Below are 26,579 nucleotides of genomic sequence, written 5' to 3'. Positions count from 1 at the left end.
GGAGATTGGCTCCAAGACAGAGATATCAAAGCACCTAAAAATGAAGCTTTTGTAAGAATTTTTAGAATAGGCAAGAAGAAAACCCCCAACATTTCACTAGCCTTGTTCTCAGGAAAGGCTCCACTTCTTTGACTGAAATAAAGCTCTTGGTCTAAAATAAACAACAACCATATAAAATATCTGCCCACATGGCCACAACCGACAAAATGGTCCTAAGCATGATCCACCCTGAAAAGATTATACCAGCTGTGCTTGTTGGGGCACTGCTGCAGTCTGGGAGACAAACCACCTTCTACTATTTGAACTACATTGAATTCACTTTAATTCAGATTTTCTCCTGAAGTGTATTAAGTTACAATTACATTAACCTACTTCAAATGGAACAACTTTATTCACAGAAATGTTATCAAAACAGTCAGTAGGGAGAACGAAAGCCAGAATTTCAGACGTGAGCTGCTAAACCACATGGGTAACCCATTGTACAATTTGTGGATCATTGTAATTAGTTAAGTTACAGACTGGGACTGTGGTAAGTGAATGTGATGTCTGATTTACCACTGGTAAATTGACAATTGACAATATGCAGTCTGGTATTTTTAAGATGTAATTATTAATTTTTATAACACTTAATCTGTGGGCAAGTTCCACTCAAGTAGGTAAAAAAACTATTTATACTGTAAAAAAACCCCACAATTGAGAAGTCCTTAATTAGGACAAACCTTTCAACTTCTCCAGTACATGACTGGACACCACTAAAATAGGAGTTCCTGTTGCGCACCCATGATAAAGCCTTGCTAGCTACTGCATTGCCAACACGTTACTTCAGTTCTAAAAAGTGAGACAATTAAATACACTAGAATTCATCAATAGAGCTTGATTAGGAAAGAACAGCATGAAACGGTGACTCCTTTGAAATCTGAGGGTCTCAAATACTCCAAAACAGAATAAAGAACCTAATTTCAGCTAAAGAAAAGCTATTTTTTCCAATTCAAACAGTACACAACAACTAGACTGTTACTGCTCCATAGACACCATCCTGAATTATACCAAGTGCCCAGGAAAGCAGGCACAGAGAGGTGGGTCCATGTGCATGCAGAGGGAAAGAAGATGGGGTTGAAAAGCATCATTAAGTGTTTAGAAAAAACCCATGACTACCCAAGTATTTTTCTTTCCCTAACTTCCTTTTCCCAGACAGTTTCTACAATAAAGACCTTAACAGAGAATTAATTTCCAGGATGATTTACCAAGCCATGTTACAACCCATTTGTGCACATTTAAGAGTGTTTACCAATCACAGAATCATTAAGGTTGGAAAGGATCTTCAGGTCCAACTGTCAGCCCAACACCACCATGCCTAATAAACCATGTCACAAAGTGCCACATCTACACACTTTTTTAATATGTCCAGGGATGGTGACTATACCACTTCCCTGGGCAGCCTGTTCCAATGCTTGACCACTCTTTTTGGTGAAGAATTTTCTTCTAATATCCAGTCTAAATGTCCCCTAGGACAACTTGAAGCCATTCCCTCTCATCCTATTGCTAGTCACTTAGAAGTAACTTCTGCCAATAAGGTAGAAGATTCTGCAGTTAACCTGAGAACCTCCATTAAATCACAATAAAAAGATTTCTGTGAAAGTCTGATAGAGATGGAGAATTCATAGTGATCTGTTCTTGCAAAAGCTCTTGAGAACCACTTAACTTTGAATTTCCATACAAAGTACCATTCTGAATGCAGGATGAAGCCAAACTAGCGTACAGTTGTCCAAGCAGAAAAATCTTAACTCCTTCCATGATCTACACTCCATAAGCCATGAGCAACTGATTTATTTTATCCACCTCATAAGGCGTTTGCCCTCTCATACTCACACATTTAAAATACTGAGTAGACATGAACACTTTTCCAATGCTTACTTACACTGGGAATTTGAGAATGATCAATGAAGTCAACATGTTAAATAATCTGTGAAAAGACAGCAAGCTACTTCAGACCATCAGCAAACTGGCCTGGCCTTCAAAAGCTACAGGCGCTGTTGATGGGCACCATGAGATGGCTAATGCTGCACAGAAGAACAGTAAGTTTTGTCAGTTAAAACTGCACACAAAAACTAACTCTACATTGAAATATACAGTTTATTTTCTGAAAGTCAAGCAATATCATTTGTCAGTAGGTAAGTGTGAAGTGTCAGGCAGGAAAACTGTACATTTTCACTCTGGGCTGCAGGGTTCAAACAGTTGGAGAGACATAGTGGAAATCTTTCACTATACAAAGAGATCTAGAATTGAGAACAACATAAGGTGAAGAAACAGCCATCCTCAGGATGCCGAAGGCAACACATTAGCACCAGATTTTTTTTCAAAAAGCAACAGTATAGCTATTTACAGATTTACACATAAGATTGGGAGGCAACCACCTTCAGGTTCTCAGGGTGAGAGATTTTCAACACAGCTTTAAAAAAGGAAAGGAGAGAATGGTGTCTACGCAACTGTTCTGTGAAAAGGATAATATATATATAGCATTCACAATATTGCTACCTTTTATAGGAAGATCTAAATCAAAGTACTGTATACAAACACATTGTAATTATATTATTATTCACATTTCACATACACATTTCAGAGTAACCACAATATGTAAAAGTTTTTAAAATGCCACAGATAAAACAACGCACAATTTTTTCCAAGCTAAAAGACAAGCATAATTTATTCAGGAATTGTTTAGGTTTGGGTTTGTTATGGTTAAGGGATAAGTTTAAGGACAAAGGGATCACTTGTCCTAGGAACATAGCAGCAAATAACTGTGAGATGCCAGAGACTACATTTCTGAACTAGGAGGAAGAAACTAAGGTCAGCTGTAGGTCTTGTAAAAGACCTTATTTCATTAAAGATTTGGTCCAGGTATACAAAGTAGTGCACTGTAAAGAGGGCACAGTCCTTTTAATGCTTGCCCCTGTCTGTAAAGGAACCGGTTCTAGATTTTGGCTCCCCAGTTCTCCAGCTTCCAAGGAGTTTGCTGATCAGTGCCTCTCCAGTTCTCTCCTTACAAAAGAGAGGATTTAGGTAAGAAGGACAGAAAACCTTTTGCAAATTATGCCACTGCAAGAATAGTGGGAAGAATCATTTTCTCTCTCTTTTCAACACCTAACTATTTGTATTTTCAATCTGATTAGCTATAGACTGGAATTCACATTCACCTCAAAAATGGCTTCTTATCAGGCAACCTGTTTGTCTACAGAGAGATAAGTGTTCTCCACACTACAACATAAATGGCATATACATAAAAGTCATCCAAAACTTTCCTTTGCCTGCAAAACTTTATCTTAACATAGAACCTGACGTTTAGACAGTACAGAATTTCTCTGTAGGTATTTAAGCAAGTCAGCAGAACATATTACTGCTCTAAAACATGAGTTAGCACCTCTTTTTAGAGCTACTGGAAATCATCTGTTTTAAGTCAGTGGCAGTATTACTAGAACACAACCAGCAATCTGATACCGTGAACTAGCATCCTCTCATTTATCATTGTGTAATGCAAAGAACAAACCAACCAGCCAACCCCACTTATGGTTCACAGTTACAAAGCAGAGTTGCTCCAAGTAATGCACAGTATTTACATGGCAGAAGTTGTTTATATTGCATTTGGTAGTTTGAGAAAGAGAAAAGAATAAACAGCACTATGTAGGTCAACTTCAGTATAACTTCAATATCTATATAAAACCATCACAGTGTTGAGCAATCAGAAGAAATACAGAAGCAGTGTCCTTAGCCTACATTTATTTTCACAAAGTGTAGCATTTGGGGGGCAGGAAGAATAAAAACATGCATTAAAAGCACAAGAAAGAGCAAAATAGCTTTCTAAATAATTTAGATGAGAAATGTTTTGAACAACATCGGCACAGTACTTCCAGTCCATTTCTTAAATCAAGTACAACTTGGTAAAGAAAATTACTTGCATTGCAGTAAAGAGGAGTACAACTATGTCTTGCAAAATGATTTAAAAAAAAATCTTCAACAAGGTAGCCATTGGGTGATTTGCAAGCTGGTTTAAGAAGTGTTTAACTGAGACTGATTGTAAAGTTATTTTCTGCAAGGGGAAAGTGCTATCCTATATACAATATTACAAAAAAAAGTGTCTGATGCCACAGGATCAGAGTGACACTACATTTCAGCAATCTGAATATATTAGCTATAAGATGCACGCTTCCCCTTCAATGTGTCTTTAAAAAAAAAACAAAAAGCCACTAAATTTAGAGTTTCTAAATTTGTGTGCATTCATAAATTGCTGGGTGTTTCCCAGCAGTCTGTGCAGCATCTGAACACAAAGAAAGCATACGACCTATTCTAAAAGACATTGTTTGCATGCAAAACTGTCACACACTTTCAACTTATTGGGCAAAAAGGTTAATAGTCTATCCTTTTCCATGGAGTTAAGCAATGAGAAACAACTGTAGAGTCCAGCAATAAAAATGTGTTCTAAAAAATTAAATACATCACCCCCCTCAAAAAAGAAAGAGAGCATTATTGCTGTTGTGGGAGCTATTTTTCCTTTGTGTACTTGTTCCTCTACCAGATGCTCAGACAAACCAAGATATTCATTTGTATACTTGGCAACTCTCCCATCCCTTCCTTCTTCCCCATTTTCACAGCCTTGGTCAAACTCTGTCCTCTTATTTGAGCCGTTCAGGTTGGAGGCTATCAGTCAGACACTTCAGTTGCTCCTCTCCCAGCTTGATCTTGTCCTCAAGCTCTCGCTGCTCAATGATGAGGGCTGATTTCATTTTTACAAAGTGCTCATAGTCTGCTAAGTTCTCCTCACTCAAGTAGTTTGCCAAAATGTCAAAGACAATCCGTTCTCGACGATCCAGGTTTTCCTTCAGTTCCTTTGCATCTTCATGTTGCTGGGTTAGCAGCTTCTGCTTCTCTACCAGTGTCCGCTTCGAAGAAAAGAAAAACAGTTAAAAATTCATGAGGCTGGGACAACAGTTTCAGTGCTTAACATCAAGTCTGTTTTATCTGCAAAGGCAGACTTCCTTGAATACTTAGAGAGATGGACTAAGACTGCTCCTTAAAGTTTATTCTAATAAAATGCATTAACAAACTGAGAAAAAAAAGTAGTGAATCAATGAAAGATGCACCTTTAATTTCTATTCGCCTCAACAGCAAGAACGTCAAAGACCACTTTACTATTTAATAGTTCAAAATATTTATATAAAATACAGTTGCCTTTGAGGAACATCCAAGTCCTCCAGATTAAGACTTCACTCAGCAATGTCTCACATCTTCCAAACACAGCATTGAACTTCCACACTAAAACAGCTGTGGTTAGAGAACTCAGAAACAGACTAATTAACAGAGTGAACTGTTCTTACGCAGCTCCTGACACTGAGGTATCTCACAGTTCTGCTGCAATCTGCATGGCTTTTCCATGAGATATGAAGTCGTGTGATCTTAAGACATGAGCAAAAGCCAGAGCTGGGGCAAGACAACAGGAAGGGAGAAAAATTTATTAAAAAGCATCAGCTTCTCAAAGGGCTGTAAACTTTCTGCTTTGTGCCCTCACAAGAGACAAAATAGGAAACAGGGAGATTGAATGGAGAAGCAAACAAAGAAAGAAGGATGAGGTACATCTCATCCAACTTCACCTGCCTGCACAGCAGGCAGCTACATCTGAATCACTCAGCTACACTTCCATAGCAGTATACGGAAAGAAAAAGGAACATTATTAATCTGACCTATTTCAGATGTCTGCCTAGACATCTGGCTGGCCTACTCTGACATCAAGAACTCCTGTACAGGCTTCTGAACTTAATTAAAAAATGCCCCTAAGAGGTACCACTCCATAACTTTTAGCTTTGCTTTAGAGATGAATTTTCTTTGAGAACATTTATCTTCAAATAAACCACAGTCTGTTCAAATAAATGTGTTCATTTTCTTTTTCATGTAGACTTTATGTTAAATCATACATGCTATAATAAGCCTAAAGGATTTACAGAAAACTATTTTTGTAGACTGCAAAACGGACCCTTTTCAGGATGGAAATGGGAGACAAAGAGGGATACAGACCAGCAAGCTTTAATAGACATATCTAACAGAGTTGCACGTGTATCCTATGCTGCCCCTTTTTCTATAGGCAGCACAAAGCTCAGAGGGAAGAAATGCTTCCAGACTTAAGCTCTCAATGTACTTAAAATACACAGCCTAGATTAACTAAGGATTCAAGACAGCTATGAAAGACAAGTCACAGAAATCACACATTATTAGAAAAACCACAGTCTAATCTTCCTTTCAGCTTAGGCCAGGAAAAAACATCCCACTCTAAGTTGCAAGCAGAACTATCTGCTGCGAAGAGATGGAAATACTGTTCTCCTAAATTCATCAGGGGAACTAACAGCCAAGCCCAAATTCAGGAGCACGGCTAGACCGCTCTCCAGGGCAGCCTTGCAGCTTGTGTGTACACCAAGTAGCAGAATTAGAATTTGATGAACACAAAAGGGCATATAACAACCAGCTCATTTGCAGAGTTACCTGCCTAACCTTGAGATGAAGTAGCTCTGTTTCTCAAGCTGTTCGCTATCATTGTCAACAAACACAGGAACAATCAAATGTTTCGTGTGTCATAACATTTCCTGAGATTTAAGATGCCCGGTTTCTTCTTACCAAGCCTATAGCGTGACTTTAAGATGAACATGAATAACGTGACAGTTTAAGGAAAGTAAGCACCACTCTTGCTATGAACTTTGTGTGACACCTTAGTTCCTCTGCCCTTATGGAAGTTTAGGGAAGTGAGATGTCAAAGACAACAGAAAGCCTGTTTTGTAGGGTAAAGTGAAACACACTGCAGGCTCAAGACACCACTCTTGAGGATGTTCTTTGAGCAACGTGTAAATGGCTCACCAGGCCTAAAGATGTAAATGATGTCAGATGGTTTCATTTGACTGTTTTCAACCAACCAAAGCCAAGAAGAGTGATGAGAGTTTTCTGCAGCTGGCATTACTCTGAAGCCCCAGCCAAACACTGACCATCTGAAGTTCCTCTGATAGGACAGAGGATAGGACAATCTTTGGCTCTTCCTATTGAGAGTCTTTCTCAAGACTTGTTTGCTGTTTTGAACAACAGCTGTATGAAGAGGAACTGGAGTGTGTCCAGAGAAGAGTGACTAAGCTGGTGAAGGGGCTGGAGAACAAGACTTATGAGGAATGGCTGAGGGAACTGGGGTTGTTTAGCCTGGAGAAGAGGAGGCTGAGGGGAGACCTTATTACTCTCTACAATTACCTGAAAGGAGGTTGTAGAGAGGAGAGAGCTGGCTTCTTCACCCAAGTGACAGGTGATAGGACGAGAGAGAATAGTCTTAAGCTGTGTCAGGGGAAGTTTAGACTGGACATTAGGAAAAAATTTCTTCACAGAAAAGGTTATCAAGCACTGGAACAGGCTGCCCAGGGAGGTGGTTGAGTCACCATCCCTGGGGGTGTTTAAAAGGCAGGTAGATGAGGTGCCTGGGGATATGATTTAGTAGTGGACAGGTATGGTTGGAGTTGATGATCTCTCAAAGGTCTTTTCCAACCCAATGATTCTATGATTCCCTCCATGTGTTTGATTTCCCAGCATCCAGTTCCTAAACCACTATTTCCTGGCACTCGTCCCTAGTCTTGCAATAACAGGTCTTGTGGGTCTAGGCACCTGATCGCATCCGTGGACTGCTGCTGTAGCACTTTAGGGTTCTCAACACACTTTGGCTTTGATAAGGAAAGTAATGAGAAGACACTGTTTTCACTCTGTGGAAGGAAGGTGGCTGATAGTTAATTCAGAAGCCCCTTTCAGAAGCCGAAGTTGAAATACTCAATAATGTTCCTTGTGGAAAAAGAAATCTATGACAGACTATCTAATAGTGAAAACATTAATTCAGCAATGATTATTTGCCTGCTGACAGACTTTTTTTTAGAGAGTGTGCGGAGCTGTTGGTGGTTCCTACAAAGTACAAAACTATCAGAGTAGAGTTTAGTAGATAACATCAGCTAAAAAAAAAAAAATTAATTTAAAAAATTTTAAAAAAATCAGTGATCACTAGCAATATGATCCCCAGGGATGGAAGTTTTGTTTGTATGGCACATTAGTACAAAAATACCAAATTGTTCAAAATACCTAAGGACAAACAAAAAAGCTGCACATAACCAGTTTAAATTCAAAGATAAGCATGTGTAATCCTACATGCACTATATTTACAGTCGAAGTACCTGGGGACTTGATTCACCTGAAAAGCATCTCTGACCAACACTTTTAGATATGTTTCTGATGTTATTACGGTGAGACTTTGGTGCCAATGCATGCAAAAATGAATGGGGATTAGAATATCATAGAATGGTTTGGGTTGGAAGGGACCTTCAACACTATCCAGTTTCAACCCCCTCACCACGGGCAGGGACACCCTGCACCAGACCAGGCTGCTCAAGATCCCATCCAATCTAACAATCTAAATGCCCTTCTAAAAACTCCCTCCCCAGCTTTCTTGTAGGCCCCTTTTGGGTACTGGAAGGCCACTATAAGGTCTCCCTGGAGCCTTCTCTTCTTCAGGCTGAACAACCCCAACTCTCTCAGCCTTTGGATTTCTGTCAGTCTGAATCTGACAGCAGAGCACACAATTTCTGACTGCCCTTACTACACCACCTATTCACTTTTTTCCTTTTTCACACTAGTCAATAAGCTATTTTTATCACAGCTTTCACATAGCGTTCCCTATATGCTCATATCATCCTGTAGCTCTTTTCCCAGCTCACACTCCCATCTTTGAGCCCATTAGGCAACCATACTTAGAAAAAAAGCAGTCTAAAGAAGGATTAAATTTCTTTAAGTTTCAGAACCTTTGATCTGCCCTCTAATAAGCTGTCAAATACCTTTCTTTTGCCTCAGTTGGAAAGGGGTCTGGACAAGTATATTTGGCAGCAGTGAGGGCCGAACAGCTTCAAACTAGTCCCAGCACTTACTGTTTCTTACTGGTGAAACAACAGAGCATGCTGAAGAAACACAACATGAATTCACAGCCCATGGGAAAAATTCTGTTACAACACTTAGGTGGACTGCTGGCATTTTGGTTGCCAGCTATGAGCCAAAAATCCCCTTTCACATTCATTTAACTGCAGAAGCTAAACTCACTTGACACTTACTGGCCCCTCACTCTTTCTCTTTATTTATTGTAGCCTGTAAGTTTTGCATATGTCTACATCTCTCCTTTGGTGCCTATCTGCACTGCTAGGTACCTGCTTCCCAGATAATGTCTGATGGGATCTGGAGTGAAACAAAGTCCTGCCAGCAGAGGTGGGGTCCAACAGAGCACCTCAAATGCTCCTGAAATTTTCACATCTGCTGGAATTCTTCCACATCACTACTGGGCTATTCTAGTTGGGTGTTTTCTATTGAGAAATTCTTTTTGCAATGTCTTCGGCTGGCCCCACTGCTTTTTTTTTTTTAAAAAAAAAACCACAAACTTGTCCTTCTGTCATTTCCTGCTCTTGTTTCTTGCTGGACATTGTGGAGGAAGCTGCAGTAGACAAGACCATCTTGGATGAGGCTATGAGCAACCTGATCTAGTGGAAACTGTCCCTGCACATGGCAGGGAGGTTGGAACTGGATAATCTTTAAGGTCCCATCCAACACAAACCATTCTATGATTCTATGACTCTGTAAGAAACATCTTTGTAAAAACCTTACAGATTTTTATCAAGATCCTTGTTGAGTATAAATAATTGTGCAAACTTTCTGCATTACAGCACAAAGTGACGCTCCTTCTTCCATCTTGAATAGTCAGAATATTTTTCTTTGCTTCCTTTTCATAGTCTTATCAGTAGTTCCCCTCTTTCTTTAAACTTTTGCTAAGTCTGTTTTCCAGCATGTTGCACCCCAAAACCACCACTTTTTGTCACCAATTCACTTGCAGTATTAGGATTCCAAGCAAGAGCAAGGCAAACAGAAAAGTTTTATGGAATGTAAAGAAAATGGCCTTATCAGTTCACTATCCCTCATCTTGAGCTCTGCAATTTAGATGAACAAACCCAAGCAAACACTGCCACGCCAGGTTCACAAAATGCATGATATTATTATTGGCCTTTCTCACCTGTTCTTCTGGAGAGGTATTTTCATCCAGGTTATTAAGGGCATTTTCCACCCGGGCCAGGCGACCTGACAGTGACAGCAGGAGGTTGACCACTTTGTCAAGGTCACCGATAAACATCTTGAATTTGTCAAATTCATTTGGTTTGCAGACTTCTTTCACAACAGCCTCTACCTCTTCACCCAGTATATTGTTTGCTTGGATGTCTTCCAGAAGTGTCTCCCGTGCTTCCCTCAGCACCTGCAGCTTCCTACTAATGCTGTCAATAAGTTCTTGCTGTGGAAAACAAAGGGGATGAGAATTAATTAGCACTACTGCATTTTTTTCTCCACTACAGAAAGTCATGTCAGGAATCTACCATTTTAACACAATGAAACTCCCATAGGGCTTTGACAATGAATGCATTACAAATAAATGTCTAAGTATATGTCTAAGTTCTATGTCTCTGTATTCAAAGGCTCAGGATGTAGGGCTAAAACGCTCAGCTCGAGACTTGTTTTAAAGCAATTGACCCTTGAGGTAAAAGACGAAGGACTCTTCCCCCTTATATCCCCTAGCAAGCATTCCTTCTTGTTCTTTGAAGAGCTTCAACGCCTGCTATGGAGCAGCATAAAGTGTATTGCATCCTATTCTCTCTGCATACCAGCTCCATAATACCTTGCTGAAAAGCTACACTTTGGAAAAATAAACGGTACCAGGAAAACAACCCTGTATTTTCCACAATGCAGTTAAAACTAGGGCACTGTCAAGCTTTTTCTTCCTTTCTGCATAATATTAGCATCCCTCCAATAGCAGTCCTTCCACACTCAGAAAATCTTAGCGTTAACATTGCCTACAACATTTCTCTAGGGAAATCATAATCCCTGTGGCACAGAACAGGGAACAAAATCTGCTTCTGTATCGTGCAAAGCAGTACAGTGCAAAATGGCTCTGCCAAAGGACCAAAAAAGCATCTTTGGCTGTTACTGTTCTATGCCAGGCAAATATATCACCTCATCTGCAGTTTGACAGGGTTTCTCCAGTATAATCCCCCACTGCCCGAGATACACATACTGTGGCTTAGAAAAAGCATGTTAGGTACATCACCAGCAAAGCCAGATGAGGAAAACACGTCTCCTCCCTACCCATGCTCCATTTATGCTGCTCGGTTACCTTCCCGTATTTGGGCAAAAGGGTTTGTTTCTCACGTGTCCATTAGTTTTCACTCATGTGCAAGGGGGGGGAAATCAGTTCAGCCAGTCATCTACACTAACATGAGATGAATCATACTCGAAAAATGCCTCATTCATTTAAATGTAGATGCGTACTTAGTATTCAGCTAATTTCAGGTAAGAAAAATTCCCAAAGTGTTCTCTAAACGCACCCCTCTTATTGCAACTTCTAAGTGAAAATTACATGCTTTAAAATAGTCATTATTTCACAGCAACCCTTCAAATTCTTTTTGGAAAAAAATTACGCATGATATTCTTTAGGAAGTCTGCTTTCTACATGTAAATCTGATTACAAGCCTTCATGATTATCAAGAAACATACTGATGGCAGCTACTGCTCTCACACGCCACTGAACAGCCATTGCCCATTTATTTTGGGAACAAACAAAAAGTCTGCCATCTTAACAGAAAGCAACTACACCCTGAAAATTTAACATCCTTCTGGAAAGTAGAAATTCAACACATGGATTATCTGGGCTGGTTTTCTCCCTTTTGATTTAATATACTCAGGTCAGGTTAATCTGGATTTGGGTTATCTGTTAGTCTGGGTGCCCAAAAGATTAAGGTAGTAAGCAGTTCTACAGATGCTTGCTTTACTGACTGATTAATCTGCGGGATCTGATTTTTTCCTTCCCTCCTCTCAATGCAAATGCAGTTTGATTTGGATTATGTAGGTCACAGTGCTATGCTCTCATTTCTCTCAGATGACATGTACAATGCTGCTGTTTTACCATCCACGGCACAACACGATAGTGTTGTGCTACATGTTATCATCTCGAGTTTTTCACTTCTGCAGCTGTGCTACGGCTTTCTTGAATGAAAAAATAGCCATATGAGTGCCCAATGTTTATCAATCTGGTCGGACAATCCAGATCGGCACTCTCATAAAGCTTCTTTCTTTAAACCCACCCTCTCCAAAAAAAGCCATTTTCCGGGTAGTGTCCTATTTAGATGTCCCCAAGTAGCAGACGATAGTCTCTAAAGGACCATTTCTGAAGTCGAGAAGGCCTTAAGTACTCACCCCTCTTTCAGACTGTTATATCCATTAAGACTTGGATTATGATTCCTGATTGCTTCCTACCCAGATGAAGCAGCCTTTGGATGCAAAGGCATGTAGTGAGCTCACAGTTGCTGCATTTCTGCTTTGCAGCAGAAAACTGCAGAAAACCCATTCAATATCTACTGAGCCAGAATAGCTCCAATCTACATCTTGAAACTGGCAAATGAATAATTTATAGCTCTGAATTCTGTACCAGCAAGCAATAAAACAATAAAACCTCATCTTTTCCCAGTAATTCTTGCTGATCTGACTAGCAGCACAGAAAGCATCTCGGCAGAGCACTGCTCCAGTGGCTCTGCTTGGCATGCTTTATGTAAATTTCAGCTCATCACCCCATTTCACATGTAGTTCAGGCCAAAAAGCAGAAGAAACTTGGTATTTTTCTTTTATTTTTACGCTCTTCAGGAGCTGCTGAAATTTTCCTAAAGGCAAAGGGGACACTTCTTACTCAGCCACACATGGATTCTCCTTCCTACAAAAAACACTCCTGTAGTGTTTTCAACATCTGTTCAGTATTTTATAATTGTGGTAAACCTACATTAAATTCAGGACACGAAACACACACATTCCATTCTTGCTATCAGGGAAACCAGAGATTGTCCCAAATTAAAAATAAACAAATAAAATTAACAACTCTATATGAAATTCCGGTACTCATTTCAAAAGAAAAAAAATGCACCACACATTTCTGGTTTGCAGAGCAGAAACTGACAAATATCACAAACATTCCACAGTGGACTGCAATTAAGGTATCTCATAACAGAACTGACCCACTTCTAGGAACCAAGGATCGAGGCGTATCCGTCCTCTAAAATAACTGTAGATGTAAAGTGTTCAGGTCCTTAATGGTCTTGCGTTAAGCTCTTGCCAAATACGTGAAGCTGGGCCAAGTTATATACTCTGGCTGTCTTATGAAGATGCCTTGACCCACTTACCGTGAGTTTTATACACTTTCTGACAAGATCCAAGACGAAAGCCCACTGAACTGAGTGCTCGCATCCTAATGCATGTGGAGGAGCAGGGAGAGAAGTAAGCAGCAATGTGCACGTGACTACAACAGCATGTATATTCAAAGAAGAAGATGGGAGAGCTCTGCTAAAAGCTCTTCATGAAACATTACACTCCCTATCTCCAATGATTAGTGGTGTATACTGGAGATGGAGGATTGGAGGGAAGAGTATGTAAAGGCTCAGTATGACTTTCCTGTTAAAAAACACCAACATGAATAAATGGCACCTATGCTTATAGTAGTTTTGGTATTTAGTTTTGTTGGGCAAACAAGAAAGGTTTAATTTTAACACCACCATGCATTCAGTCCATAATTAATGAGAAGGAAACGAATTGTAGCAAAAAACAATGAACACGACCAGCATGTGTGGCACCAGATAAAACCAAATTATTCCAAATGCAGCAAAATCCTTAATTTGTCTGAGTAGTACAGCTGTTGGATTCAGCGGCTCTCTGGCAAGAAGGTAAGGGCAGCTCTCCTGCTGCAGTCACGTCATGGCCCCAGCAATGCATGCCGTACTGAACTGTGCAATGCAGGGGCAGCAGAGGAAGGAAAAGCTGAAGGAAAAAAAATACCCAGAGGGGTAACAGAAAATGCTACAGCCTCCTCAAATGCAGTGGCTCCGCTCCTGCACTGAACAGGAGGTGGGAATTTCCTAAGGAATCTCTCATTCTTTATGATTAAATATATTCCTAATATGTAATTAAAAGACATTTCTTTGGCACTGGATTACCGAATGTGCCCTGGCAGTTGATTATTAAGCAGAGAGCCAACTTTAAACAGAAAAGATTTGCACACTATTGCATTACTGGCTTAGGTAAATAGAGTTAAACTGCATTACTTGAACTGATCAAACAGACCATTTCCTCCGGCTTATCCATACTGGGAACTATGAGTAAAATATTTTGTGCCAAATCACTAATGAGATGAGTGCAACCATTTTAAAGCAGGACAACACTTTCTCAGATTACTGAAATGCCATTATACCATCATTTTAATACCTGGGGTATTACGTTAACCTTAGATCAAAAATAGAACACCAAAGGATGGGGATGAACAAGAGTGGAAAAAACTGTCTCCCTTGTGATGAGTAACTTCCATTCAATCCACCAAACTGATTAGCTGTCTCCCACCACTACTGTTACGAATTTGAGAGGCAGGAGAAACAAAGGGCAAAGTGGTGTGTATGAGTGTGTGCGTGCATGTGCGTGTGTGTGTGTGTGCACAAGATGGAACAACAATAACCACCACCAGTTACAGGTAGTTACACAAGCCCTGCTCTTTTTTTGTTTGTAGCAAGTCAGAGAAACATGCCAAAATGGAAAACAAAATTGGAAAATAACCTCCCCCAAACTTCTCCCCTTGCCACCTTCCGAAACATGTATCAAGCTGCAAAAAGCACCAAATATACTTCACAGTTGGACACGTAACAATCCCTCCCACCTTTAAAAAAAGGCCAGTTTTCCAAGTGACTCTGGATGTCTAGAAGACCTTTTATTTAGGGCTGTTAACCTAGCAAATTCACAGTTAATGACATGCATGTAACTGAGAGCCTCCTAGAACACTTTTAGAAACGTCTCTTACCTTCTTTTCTGACAAGTCATGATCCAGCTCATCTTCAGAATCGTCCTCACTCTGCTGCTGTTGTTGCTGCTCCTGCATGTCCTTCATTTTAATCAGCAGTTCTGCCTTCGGTGCAGATGTGCTGTAGTAAGTAGAATTGGTTGTCAGGGAGATGGCAGACGGCACACTCTGCTCCTCTTTCCTGGTAAGAAGACAAAACTTTAATTAACTGCCTTAGCACACTAACCACTGAAGAGAAAGGACAAATTTTCAGTGCCGTCATTTCAACAAGTGAGCAGGGGGCTTAACAGAAGGCATTACCTTTGGGAACAGGATAAATAAGTTCTGTTTGTGAAGAAAATTTTTGAACTCAGCACATGGTCACCAAAAGCTAAAACTGAAGTAGTGCAGAAGACTTTTCATGGTTACAATAAGTGAAATGGACCTAAGATATCTGAGCTGGAAACAAAACGTGAAGTTACATTTTATTAAGTAGTGCAAAGATCTGTGTCATAGAGAGTATCTTTTCAGACTACCAAACGTGAGATACTACAACGTAAGTATTTATGGTTTTGATTATGGCATTAGACATGAACTTCTTGAGAAGGCTACAACTTAGTCTGATAACCCATATCAAGAAACTAAAAGACCCACACAAGATCAACATGAATGGAATATAATGGAGTTTAAGAATTTTCTTACTTTACTCTCATTCACTTCCAGGAAACGCTTCATGTCCACTTCAATCTACCTTTGTAAATTTTCATTGCATAAAAAAGGCTAAAATATTGTTCCTTCTCTATCCAGTTACAGGATCAAATGGTCTTGGTAAAATATCTAATCACTATTAAACACAGGAAGCTAATTATTCCTTGCGGTCTCACACAAATAGTTTTCAACCTGGTCTTGAGAAACTTAATATTGTACAACATTGTTCTTTTTCTTGTCATTAATGGTATCGTTACCAGTATTATGCTTGACTCCTATTCTAATGGAAAGGTCTTAGAAAAGCCTCAAACCTCAACAGGAGGAAGACCCTCACCCTCAGTTCCCTAGGAAAACAGATGCACTTTGGACAGCAGCCTGCAAGGAACCACTGGCTTACAGAAAGTAATACTCACTTCTCCTCTGAAACTTTTGGAGAAGGAACTTTTGGCAAGAGCTTCCTGCGTTGCTGAGCTTCTTCTAGGAGGTGTTCATCTTTAGGGAATATTCCAACCATCAGATCCATTGTTGTTTTTATTTTCACATTAGGATCTAGTATGTCTGCTAGAGATTTATCTCTTCCCACAATCTCTCTGGCTAGTTCCTCTGACTTCCAGTCTTCAAGGGTCTTCTCTCTGGCCTTTACATAGCTGACTGCTGGTGTGGCAGCACTGCTGTCCTTCAGGTTGCTCCCAGGTTCTTCAGCTGGTTGAGGCTCAGCTGGTTTGGTTCTGGCTTCTGGCTCTGGCTCTACACCTTGCCTGGTGTAAGCACAGAATCGTGAATAGGATTGCTCAGAAGTGCTGAGTGTTTTAATTTGGTCCTTTTCCAAACCACTGGGTAAAGCAGGAGGCTCCATAGTACTGACAAGACTTTGCCGACTCTCCTTCTCTGCGTTGCTCTCAGAGTGAACTATCTTGATGGGAACCATTTTCACCGTGGTGTTGTTGTCTATAACCTTTTCAATTCTGGAAAAGAAAGAAAATTCGTCTTTAGAAACGGAAGAACCTTACATTTGAATTCTTATTGGCAAATCAGAGTGGAAGTTCAAGTATGAAAAAAGGCAGATAAGAGATTCAGGTAATGGAATAACCTTGCACTATGTCTCAGACTCTACACCTACACATTTTCTTTTCTGCCCATACATTTTAAGCAGTGTTGGTTCAACTGTAAGTAATCCTAACATCAGCCTTGCACAATACTCATGGTACAGCACTTCTGTTTGTTTCCATGAACACAAGGGTCCAATCATGCCCCAGATTTGAGGGAGAGCTGCTGAACTGCCTTTTACCCCTGCACAGCCACACATACAGAGAAAAACATGCCTTGAGCTCAACCTCATGGCCTTGTACAGACCCAAAAGTAGCCTCAGCTTTTGGCCTGACATGCAATTTAGCTGCCTGGGGAATTTGTGATGTCTTCACATCAATTCCCAGCTCTTCAAAGTGAAGAGACCACAGATCAGATGGAAGCTTCCTGCAGGCTAGGTCTTTGCTGATCTACAATAACAACAAATAAACACACATGGAAAAGCAGGAAATAATTCAAAACTTAACGTTATTTTAAAAAATCGTCTGTATTTATAAAATTTCACACAAGATACAGAAGTTTATTAAACATATCCCACCATAGTGTCCTATTTTTTACTTCAAGAAATAAAACAGTCACTGAAGAGGATAACAACGAATCTGGATACTCCTTTTAAGGGAAGCTTATAGCAAAAATTCTGTACTGCATAGCACAAAGGGTCATCTTGGACATTCAGTAAGACAAGCTATATAAAGAAGAGCCTAACCTTGATTTTTAAATTGGACAATAACATGTTAAATTACATTACTGAAACATCTGTACTGTATATAAACCACATTAAAAAAATGAAGTCCAGTTTGGTGGTTTCAAGTTTGCAGAAAGTTTAAAATTACTGTCATACTGTGGGCTTGGAAGCTCTACACAGGCAAAGGAACATTGCCTACTAGCAAAAATATCTGATTTCATCTGGCTGGGTTGCTTGCTGCCTTTCAGATATGTAAGCAAGACATACTACAGCTCTTTTTCTCTAAGTGGGTGTGTCACTTTCCTTAAAGATCAACTTATGTTTTGTTGTGCTGCACTTTTCTTTCATAGGAAAATCCTTTTGACTTCACATTTTTAGAAGCTGTAAATATAATTTAAAGGTATGTTTGCTTCTGAATGGACATGCAGCATCCCAACAAGTACTTACTTCCCTCAAGTGCTTTGCAGACATACTGTGCCACACCAATCCAATTTTTAGAGCAGGTTTTCCAGCCCATGCTGAATGATACTCCCCCCTCCATTCAGTGAGGGTGTTCTCATTCAAGTTGACCGTCATTTTAAAGAGCTTGCTCCTTTGTCCACCACTCAGCCCCAGCTCCTTGCCTGAAGATGCAGACTGTCCTCCTGTCTGCAGCAGAGCCGGGCAGAGACCTGCCACTGCCCCAGCTCCTAATTTTCTTTGGTTTTAAATACAGCCCACACCTTTTGGACTCTACCACACTGAGAGGAGGAACACAATTTTCAATTTGGGGGAAATAAAAGATACGTGCATAGATGTGTATAGAGCAACTGGAAGAGGAATGAGCTGACTGCAATTCTTTACCTAAAATGCCCAGCATTTGTTTTGAGACTCTGAATACATTCCTCTCAGCCTAGTAAAAGATTTTTCAGATACTTACGGCACCATCAGGTCAAGTGATTTCAGTCAGAGCAAAGACAGTTCAGCAACAGGTGCTTCAGAAATTCTGTTTCTGCAGTCACTATCCTTCTGATTTCAGATGGTTTTCCATTTGTGGGACTGTGGCATGAAATTTTGACTTGAAACAACTCTGCTTGTGGCCATTACAAAGCTTTATGCCAAACACGAGAACAGACACTCCTTAACATGAGTGTATGTTTACATCTACTAGATCTACCGTCTGTTGATGCACATCTATTGATGCACTCTTTTCATCATTGTTATAGCTAAATAATGGTCTTTGGAAATAGCTAGGTTCTGCACACTACCAATATTTCCTCACACTACACTGCTCTACCTACAGGAAACCCCACACACTCACTCAGTTTATCCTATTGATAAACAAGAGTAAATAGCTACATGTTGGCATCACCAAACAGCTGCCCAAAGCATGCAAACTAGCATGTCCAATAGCTTGTATGCAAGGAGCCAACAGAAGTAATAACCCAAATCTAATTAATTGCATATTAAGATAAATCTACCTGACATATTTAAGTCATATTAAATAAATACTATATAGTAAATACCATACAGAAGGTTCAGAGGTATGGCCCGCATGTATTTCCTTTTTTGCCCTACCTGCTTTATTGCGTAATGTAATTATTAACTGAGGACAATATATTATGCAGAAACAAGAGCTGCTTGGGCTTAACATTTTTAAATGTTAACAAAAGATTTGGAGGGTAAGTATAATATCATTCGGATGTGGGCATATAATTAGGCACACCTCAGTGCTCATTTCAACATCAAAGCTAAATGAAAAGAAAGGACAAATACAATCAGCTTTCTATGCATCCTTAATATCTACTCATAAAGCAATACATCAGGGAAGTCGAAGTAATACATTCAGGAAGCCATTACTGTCATCTAGCTTTGCAAATAGTGTTCATGTTATACTTTGCACTTTCCATGGTGAACTGTATTATTACTTCATGTTAAAAACACTGTAGGATGAAATATCATTTTTTTCCTCTGGTTACAAGAGGAAAAACATCAAGGCATGTTTAGGAAAAAAAGTGATTCATGTTTTCTATATCTGAAGGCACACTGGAATATAGTGTGGTTGAGTCTATTCAACCATTCACACTGCAGCAGAGAAAAGCCATTCCAACCACTTTTGCTCAAACAACTAAACTCTGCATTCAGTGAGCTTGGAGATTCTGTTTTCATTCTTTAACTGTGAATTATAGCGCTGAAGGATTTATGAAAAGTAAGATTCCTGTGCTTCCTGGAAGAGTTCATTATCTTGTGGGAGAATAACCTTTTATGATCTTAGCAGCAAGTGACAGACAGTAATCAATTAATTTCAGTTGGTGTGTCTACTTCAGAGTTTATCTAGCCTGGGAAAAGACTGATGTTCTCCTGCTGAATCTTGAGCCCATCTCAACACAAACAGTGATGCGGAGCCCTCCACAGACTACCTAGAGTGTCATGCTTCAGTGTAAAAGCAACATGAAAACAGTAATGATCTGGAAGCGTGCCTTACAGACTCATAGATTCATAGAATGGTTTGGATTGCAAGGGACCTTCAAAGATCACTCAGATCCAACTCCCCTGCCATGGGCAAGGACACCTTCTACCGGATCAGGTTGCTCATATCCCCATCCAACCTGGCCTCGAACACCTCCAGGGATGGGGCATCCACAACTTCTCTGGGTAACCTGTTCCAGTGTCTCACCACCCTCACAGTACAATACTTCTTCCTTATATCTAATCTAAATCTACCCTCTTCAGCCTAAAACTGTTACCCCTCATCCTGTCACTGCGCCACCTGATAAGAGCCTTTCCCCAGCTTTCTTGTAGCCCCTTCAGGGACTGGAAGGTCACTCTCCTTGGAGCCTTCTCTTCACCAGGTTGAACAATCCCAACGCTCTCAGCCTGTCCTCATGGGGAAGTGCTCCAGCCCTACTTAGAGTGGGCTTTCAAAACAGATGTTCACACAGATGTTAGTTTCCCTTCCCACATCTGCTTTGTCCTTACATCAATTCACGTTCATATACAGACTCAGGTGGGGGAAATGACAGTCTGATTTCAGACTTACAGTGGAAAACCCATTTGAATTCCTCCCTTCCATTTTCTGCTAACTACCATCTGTAACACCTGAGCAGCATCACTTGACTAAAAGAAACCACAGAACAGTTGAAAGACTTTAACAATACCAATTTAAATTTTCACACAAGCCTTAGGACTCTTCACAACACTCTGGGATGGCTCCTGCTTAATGAAACCAAAGGATATGTTTTCAGTAAAGAAAATGAACAGTGAACCATTAATAAGGCCTTACTTGGCAAAAAAACTGTTAATAAAATAGTAAAGGAGTTACATCTAGTACCTGGCTGAGTTCTCATCCTGTACTGACACAGGAGGTTTATCAGTGAGCTTCTGTGGTGCAAACTGAGGAGAAGGGGACCTTGATGTCTCCATGGCAGGTTTTTGGAGATACCGATACTTGGTAGATAATACAGACTCAGACCTAAGGTGCGTTTTTTCTTCTAAGTGCTGACAAACATTCTCTGTGGATGATGCTTGCTGGAGCTGATGTGGATTAGCACTCTTCAGTTTTCCATTGAAAGCTGCAGGACTCTGACAGAGAGAGGAGTGACTGGCAAATACTTCTGTGGAACTGGCAGATGAGGACGGAAAGTGGCTGGGCGCTACCAGCAGAGATTCAGAAGAGGTGCCAAGTGACAGTGAAGAATTATCTGGTCGTCTGTATTTATCTCTTTTAGGCGGTGGTGGCCTCTGAGGAGCAGGCCCACGCTTCTTGTTCAGCAGTGCTGGCTCTACCCTATGGTTTTCCTCTACTTTGCCCCAGGATAGAGAGGAGTGGTTTTCATTCAAGGTTTGTGACTCAGAGCAAGGAAGATGAGGCAGGCTGTGATCCTGGCTCTTCTCGCTAACGTTTTCCTGAGAGTATCGGTAATCACTAGGCAACGTCCCAGATCTCCCCCGACTCTCGTGAGGCAGAACTGTAGGCTCTCGCGTATGCAAAGGTCTGACAGATGCCTTCCACTTGTGGCCTAAATTCTGGTTCAGCTGATCCCTCTTCTCCTGTGGGTTTTCCCTCAGGGCCCCTGGGTCAGCTTGCCTAGAGAGAAGAACATATCATTAGTGCTTTGTGGATTTATTTCTCTCGGCGCGAGGCCACTGCACCGATCCAGGAAGGTTGAACACCGAGATCACATCCAACACTTAACATTTAACATCAACTCCTCCAATCTACAGTAACTATACGGCACAAAAACATCCTCTCGTGTATGGGCACGCATGCTCTACCTAATCTAACGTGATGAGTCAAAGCATAATGTCAGGCTAAATTAGGGTATGGAGTGCCACAGGATGCGACACAACCTTCGGGTAACCTCAGGCACTGCAGTGTGTAGAGCATGGTTAAATGCACAGCACATTGCCAGTGCCAACGTATGTGGCACAGCCAAATGTGCAAATCTTGGCAGAAAATAAAACTGCCTCAAGAAGAGGAATACTAATACTAATATTTAATTTTCTTTTTGTTTCAGAGTCAGAAATGAAGTGGGGAAATCAAGTTTCTTTTCTATGTGCAAAACTAATACTTCAGTATCATTTTAAATGTGAATTGAATACCATGAACTTTAATTATGAATCTGCAGGCTGATTTTTTGCAATGGGTGAAAAATGAAACAAGTGCAAACAAAATGTGTGCTGAAGCTAAAAAAATGGGAAATGGAAAATGAACATCTGGAAGAAAAAAAAAAAAAAGGGGGGGCAGAAAAGGAAACCTAGAAGGGACAGTATTTTTTTTAGAAAGGATAGTATTTTCCAGTCAGGCTTATTTTAAACTTGAACTCCTTTTGACCTGTCAGCACAAATGACAAACAATGGCCAGAAAGACCTTACTTAAACAGAAATATTTTGGGGTTAATCTCAATTTTACACTTTCTATTTCTCTAGCCAGGAAACAAGGCTTTCACAGTTCCAGGCTTGTGCTTTGCCACAAGACATGTAATGTAAGTTTATTTGTGGTCACCAGACAAAGACAAATTGGGAAAGATACAGAAGGCAGGGAATAAAAAAAAATGTACCTCTGGAGCTCCAAGAGGAGACAGGTTTGCTCTCTGCTTAAAGGAGGCTGAAGAGACACTGTGAGCTTAGAAAAGAGACTGCAACAGAGAAGTAAAAGGCTTCAGAGAAGTGCTAATATAATTTGTGCTACTGACAGTGCTGGTCTCTGTATTTGGAAATAATAGCCCTGTAGAAACACACTGCCTGAGCTCTTTTTTGAGAGGACTGTGAAAAGATGCACCTTTCTCTGCCTATTTGTAAAGTGAGGTTAACTGGAATTTTCAGTGCAAACAGGTTATTAACCTTTCTGTGCCAGTTTTGAGAGCCAGTCTATAGGCACTTAACATGTATGTATGCAAACAAAAGCTGAGATCAAAGCATGTAAAATAATTAATAAGTTAAGTCTATTATAAATTCAAGAAGAAAAAAATTTGTAGCAATTACACACCGCATTACTGTTTTACCTAAATTAAACCAAATCTTCAAAATGAATTCTTGTTGGAAGACAACTGATCATATGTGGATTCTACTTTCACATCTGTACAAGCAAATGACATTCAACTTTATTATTTTTTTAGTCCTTGGATCTGTGATGTTTTAGAACTTATGGAAAAAAGTTCTAAAAAAATCTGGACATTGTCCCTAAACTGCCTGATCTATGGGATTTTCAGTACTTCACAGAGAAATTTACACATCAGTAACAAAATAGCATTGTACTTCCAAAAGAGATGGCTTTTTCATAATTTAATTCTTGAAGAGTCATATACACAATCTACCGTGTGTGAAGTGTTAGATTTCAAAATTCAATTTTAATGGGTATATTTTCATTTTAACATGACCGAGGAGCTCAATATTGTTTAAACTCTGATCTCTTCATATTGTTCTTAACTAAGAGCAGTTGGTTCAGGCAACTTGAAGTCATCTGACAAATTCAGAGTCTGTTCTGTTTTATCACCAGCATTTATTAACTCCTGTTTTAACATTAGACAAATTACAGGTTTGTTAAGAAAAAATGATGTAAGGCTGGAATGCCCAGCGCTATTCAGATTTGGTTACATGGCATCTTTAGAGTCAGCTGGTTTTCCCATCGTGAGTTCAATGTAAGCAGAACTGGGCCTGTGAGTAGTTCCACTAATTCTCATGGGAATACTTACCAAATGAAGACCACAGCCCTTAAGTATTAAAGACTGTGTTTAAATCAGCATTTTTCATTGTCTAGATAACCCACGTAGAGCACAATTTTCTCCTAGTTAACCTGTGCCAAAAAATCCTTCAGGTCTCTATTCAATCTTCACATAGGTAAGCCATAACACAAGGCAGTGTAACAGCTGCACTTAGATGCACAGAAGAATCAAGGGCACGACATAAAAAGTCTCAAAGACATGAATTACATGCACTACCTCAGCCAATTTGCAAAGTATACATTGAACTTCTCATGCACTTCAGGAACGGGTGTGCTGGCAGAAGCAAACAGGACAGGGTATACCATCATTCCGACATGTTTACATATCCAAAGCATGTAACCAAATTTGTTTACTATTACCCTGGCTCAGAAGCAATGAATGCTTTAGTAGTCAATCACCTTACAAAACAGAGTAAAGGGAAACAAAGAACCACAGCAGAGAAATTTAGAGATGCTACATTTGCAAACGTGGAGATAAAATTCATGGATTACATACATGCCTTCATACAGCTTCCACAAAATTAAACAAACATTTTGCAGTGCCACAGAGAATGGTTCCAAGGAAAGGTGGCTACATCCAACACTGAGGCTAGTTTGCATTCAGTGTGAGTGGGTCCTCATGCAAAACATGCTTATCACATTATTTTGGAAAGATTTGAGCTTACTGTTCAGAAAGGAGGAAAAGAAAGCAAGCTTCAAGCGCCAGGAGAACACAGTGGCAAGAACCTGCAAAGGTGTTACATAATTAACAATAACAAGAAGCCTACTGAGCTACTTTAAATCTGTAGGTGCTTCATGTAACAATATGCCCAGGATAAAGCTGTTTCGAAAATGAGGCCCACACGATTGTACAAGGATAATGTACCACTGAAAAGAACTCATCATTTATAATCAAACACCATAAAGCAAGAAAGACAGAACAGTTTTAAATAATCTGAAAACATAACAATTAACGGTCACCACTTCCATTCTAGATAACAAACCAGTTATCACAAAAAATGTTAAACTGTTAAGTAATGTTCAACTAAACCTCCCCTATCCCTATCCTCATCCCCATCCCCACGATACAGTGCCGCAGCTATCCAAATACAAGCACCTTCCTCATGCAGTAGACCTGGGAAAGCTCACACCACGTTCCCCATCCCTGGCACACGATGACTTACACTGCTCACTTCACCTGAAGTGCAAAGGAAGTGTAATTAACAGAACTATGCTATTGATATAGAGTGGTATTCAGTAAGGGTCAGTCTAGGACAGGAGGCTAACGTGAGCCTTTACTGCTGTACCTGCTTTTGGTATTTAAGTTATATAAAGGGAAATAAGTATAGGAGGCTTCCTATCTAAACTGCGGGGGGCAGAAACCCAAAATACACTTCCAACTGAAAAAAGAAGGAATTGTTTCATTACAAAAACTATATTGTTGATAAGCTGGCATTTAGAATATGGCTCATCTTTCTCAGAGGATGTCTGTATGGAGAGACAAGAGGCTGCACACTCGTCGGCCAGGTAAGCTTGGCATGAGCTCTGCTTTGTGGCTTGCACCTTCCATCTAACAGCCATACCACCGAAGACAAAGCCACCGCTTACCACCATGGGAGGGGAAATGTGTATCTCTATAATAGCACTAAGCATTTTCTACTCAGGTGGACAAGTACTCTGTTTCCCTCTGGCTCCATTACCTTGGGGCATACATGCTCAGGACTGAAATGTAAAGGACAAGTGAACGCTAAGCTGGGGAAATCAACCAAGCTGCCTTCCCAGCTCTGGACACCCCAGCTTCCCAGCAATAACCCAACAGGCTATCTTAACAAACCAGAGACGGGTAACAGTTCTGTAAGCTGTTATAGATAAGTTAAACCACAGACATATATATACTTATACACACACAAACAAGCACATGTACATTAATAAGAGCCTGCCAGTAGCGTCAATGAGCAATTACCAAAATGAATCATTACGTATAGATGCCTATCAGAAGGATAACATTTCTGGTTGCCATAAAAAACAACCCCAAACCACTTCCTTCATTTGCCCCATACTCAGGGTTTGACTAAATCTGGACCAAGAGGTAGAATGAACTGACTTAATGTCGCATTTATATACATGAAAGTTACTTCGATCAACTCAACGCGTCTGATTTTTATCTGTCTGATTTACGGTTTCTTGAGAATGCTTCAGGCCAAGTCAGAAAGTGCCACAAGACACTCCAACTTTAAAATCCCAGACTAGATAAGCTTCGCAAAAATGCATTAGCCAACATTTGAAAAATGCATTGTTTGTTAAAGAACTGACCTCTGTGCAAAGGTTTCACCATAAAACATAAGAACAGTTATGTAAGCAATGATGTGTCCTGCGCTAACTTACTGGCAAAAGAGAGCAACATGAATGGCTGTTTCTGATTTAGCTTAAATTCCTTCTCAAACACTACAAGCTACACTGGGAAAAAGCCTTCATACCTGAGTAAAACTCCTCCTGCTGTAATAACAACCACCCCCTCACAATCAAGGTCACAGCTTTGCAGTCCCTTTAAACTGATCTAAATGCAGGTATTTTGCCAAAAGATGTAGACTCCTTCTTAGTCCACTCTGATTTTGTCATCCCGCTCTCTCCATTGTATTAGCACTAGGAACTGTAGAGCCCCATAAAAAATTGAATCAAGGAACTGACCTGGCTCAAAACAGGTAACTATGGAGCTTAAAGCAATTGTGAAACACAGCCTTTGTTTATGCCAAACCCCTGTTTACAGGCAGAGCCCTTGCCAATACGATACTTTTTCAGCTGTGAACTTTATCTGCTGAAACTATGTTTTCATTGTGTCTTGCCTGGCACTTGGCAAAGTGGGATCCAAAAGCACTTCTGCAACAGTCCTCAAACAAAGAGTAGTTACTTCTACCCAGTATAGTTCTGCTTTGGACCAAAACAAGATGCCACAAAGTTGGCACCACATGCATGGG

General features: G+C 40.2%; 1 protein-coding gene across 9 annotated transcripts in view; it reads right to left on the bottom strand.

The window, feature by feature from the left end:
* Positions 1–410: 410 nt before the first annotated feature.
* Positions 411–26,579, bottom strand: part of SHROOM2 (shroom family member 2) — a 126,076-nt gene continuing 99,907 nt past the window's right edge. For 7 of the 9 annotated variants that reach the window (XM_054074052.1, XM_054073982.1, XM_054074033.1 and 4 more), the window contains 6 exons: positions 22,463–22,540; positions 20,734–21,489; positions 16,066–16,617; positions 14,966–15,146; positions 10,106–10,378; positions 411–4,934 (listed from right to left, as the gene is read on the bottom strand). In XM_054074052.1, coding sequence (XP_053930027.1) covers positions 4,668–4,934; positions 10,106–10,378; positions 14,966–15,146; positions 16,066–16,617; positions 20,734–21,489; positions 22,463–22,540 — 2,107 coding nt within the window. In that variant the 3' untranslated portion in view covers positions 411–4,667. The remainder of the gene's footprint in view (positions 4,935–10,105; positions 10,379–14,965; positions 15,147–16,065; positions 16,618–20,733; positions 21,490–22,462; positions 22,541–26,579) is intronic. The other 2 variants (XM_054073990.1, XM_054074014.1) reach the window with 1 other exon arrangement.

Source organism: Cuculus canorus, chromosome 1 (assembly GCF_017976375.1).
Source record: "Cuculus canorus isolate bCucCan1 chromosome 1, bCucCan1.pri, whole genome shotgun sequence".
In the NCBI taxonomy this organism is placed as follows: Eukaryota; Metazoa; Chordata; class Aves; order Cuculiformes; family Cuculidae; genus Cuculus; species Cuculus canorus.
Note: the sequence above shows the minus strand (reverse complement) of the source record. Positions and strands in the feature narration are given on the sequence as shown.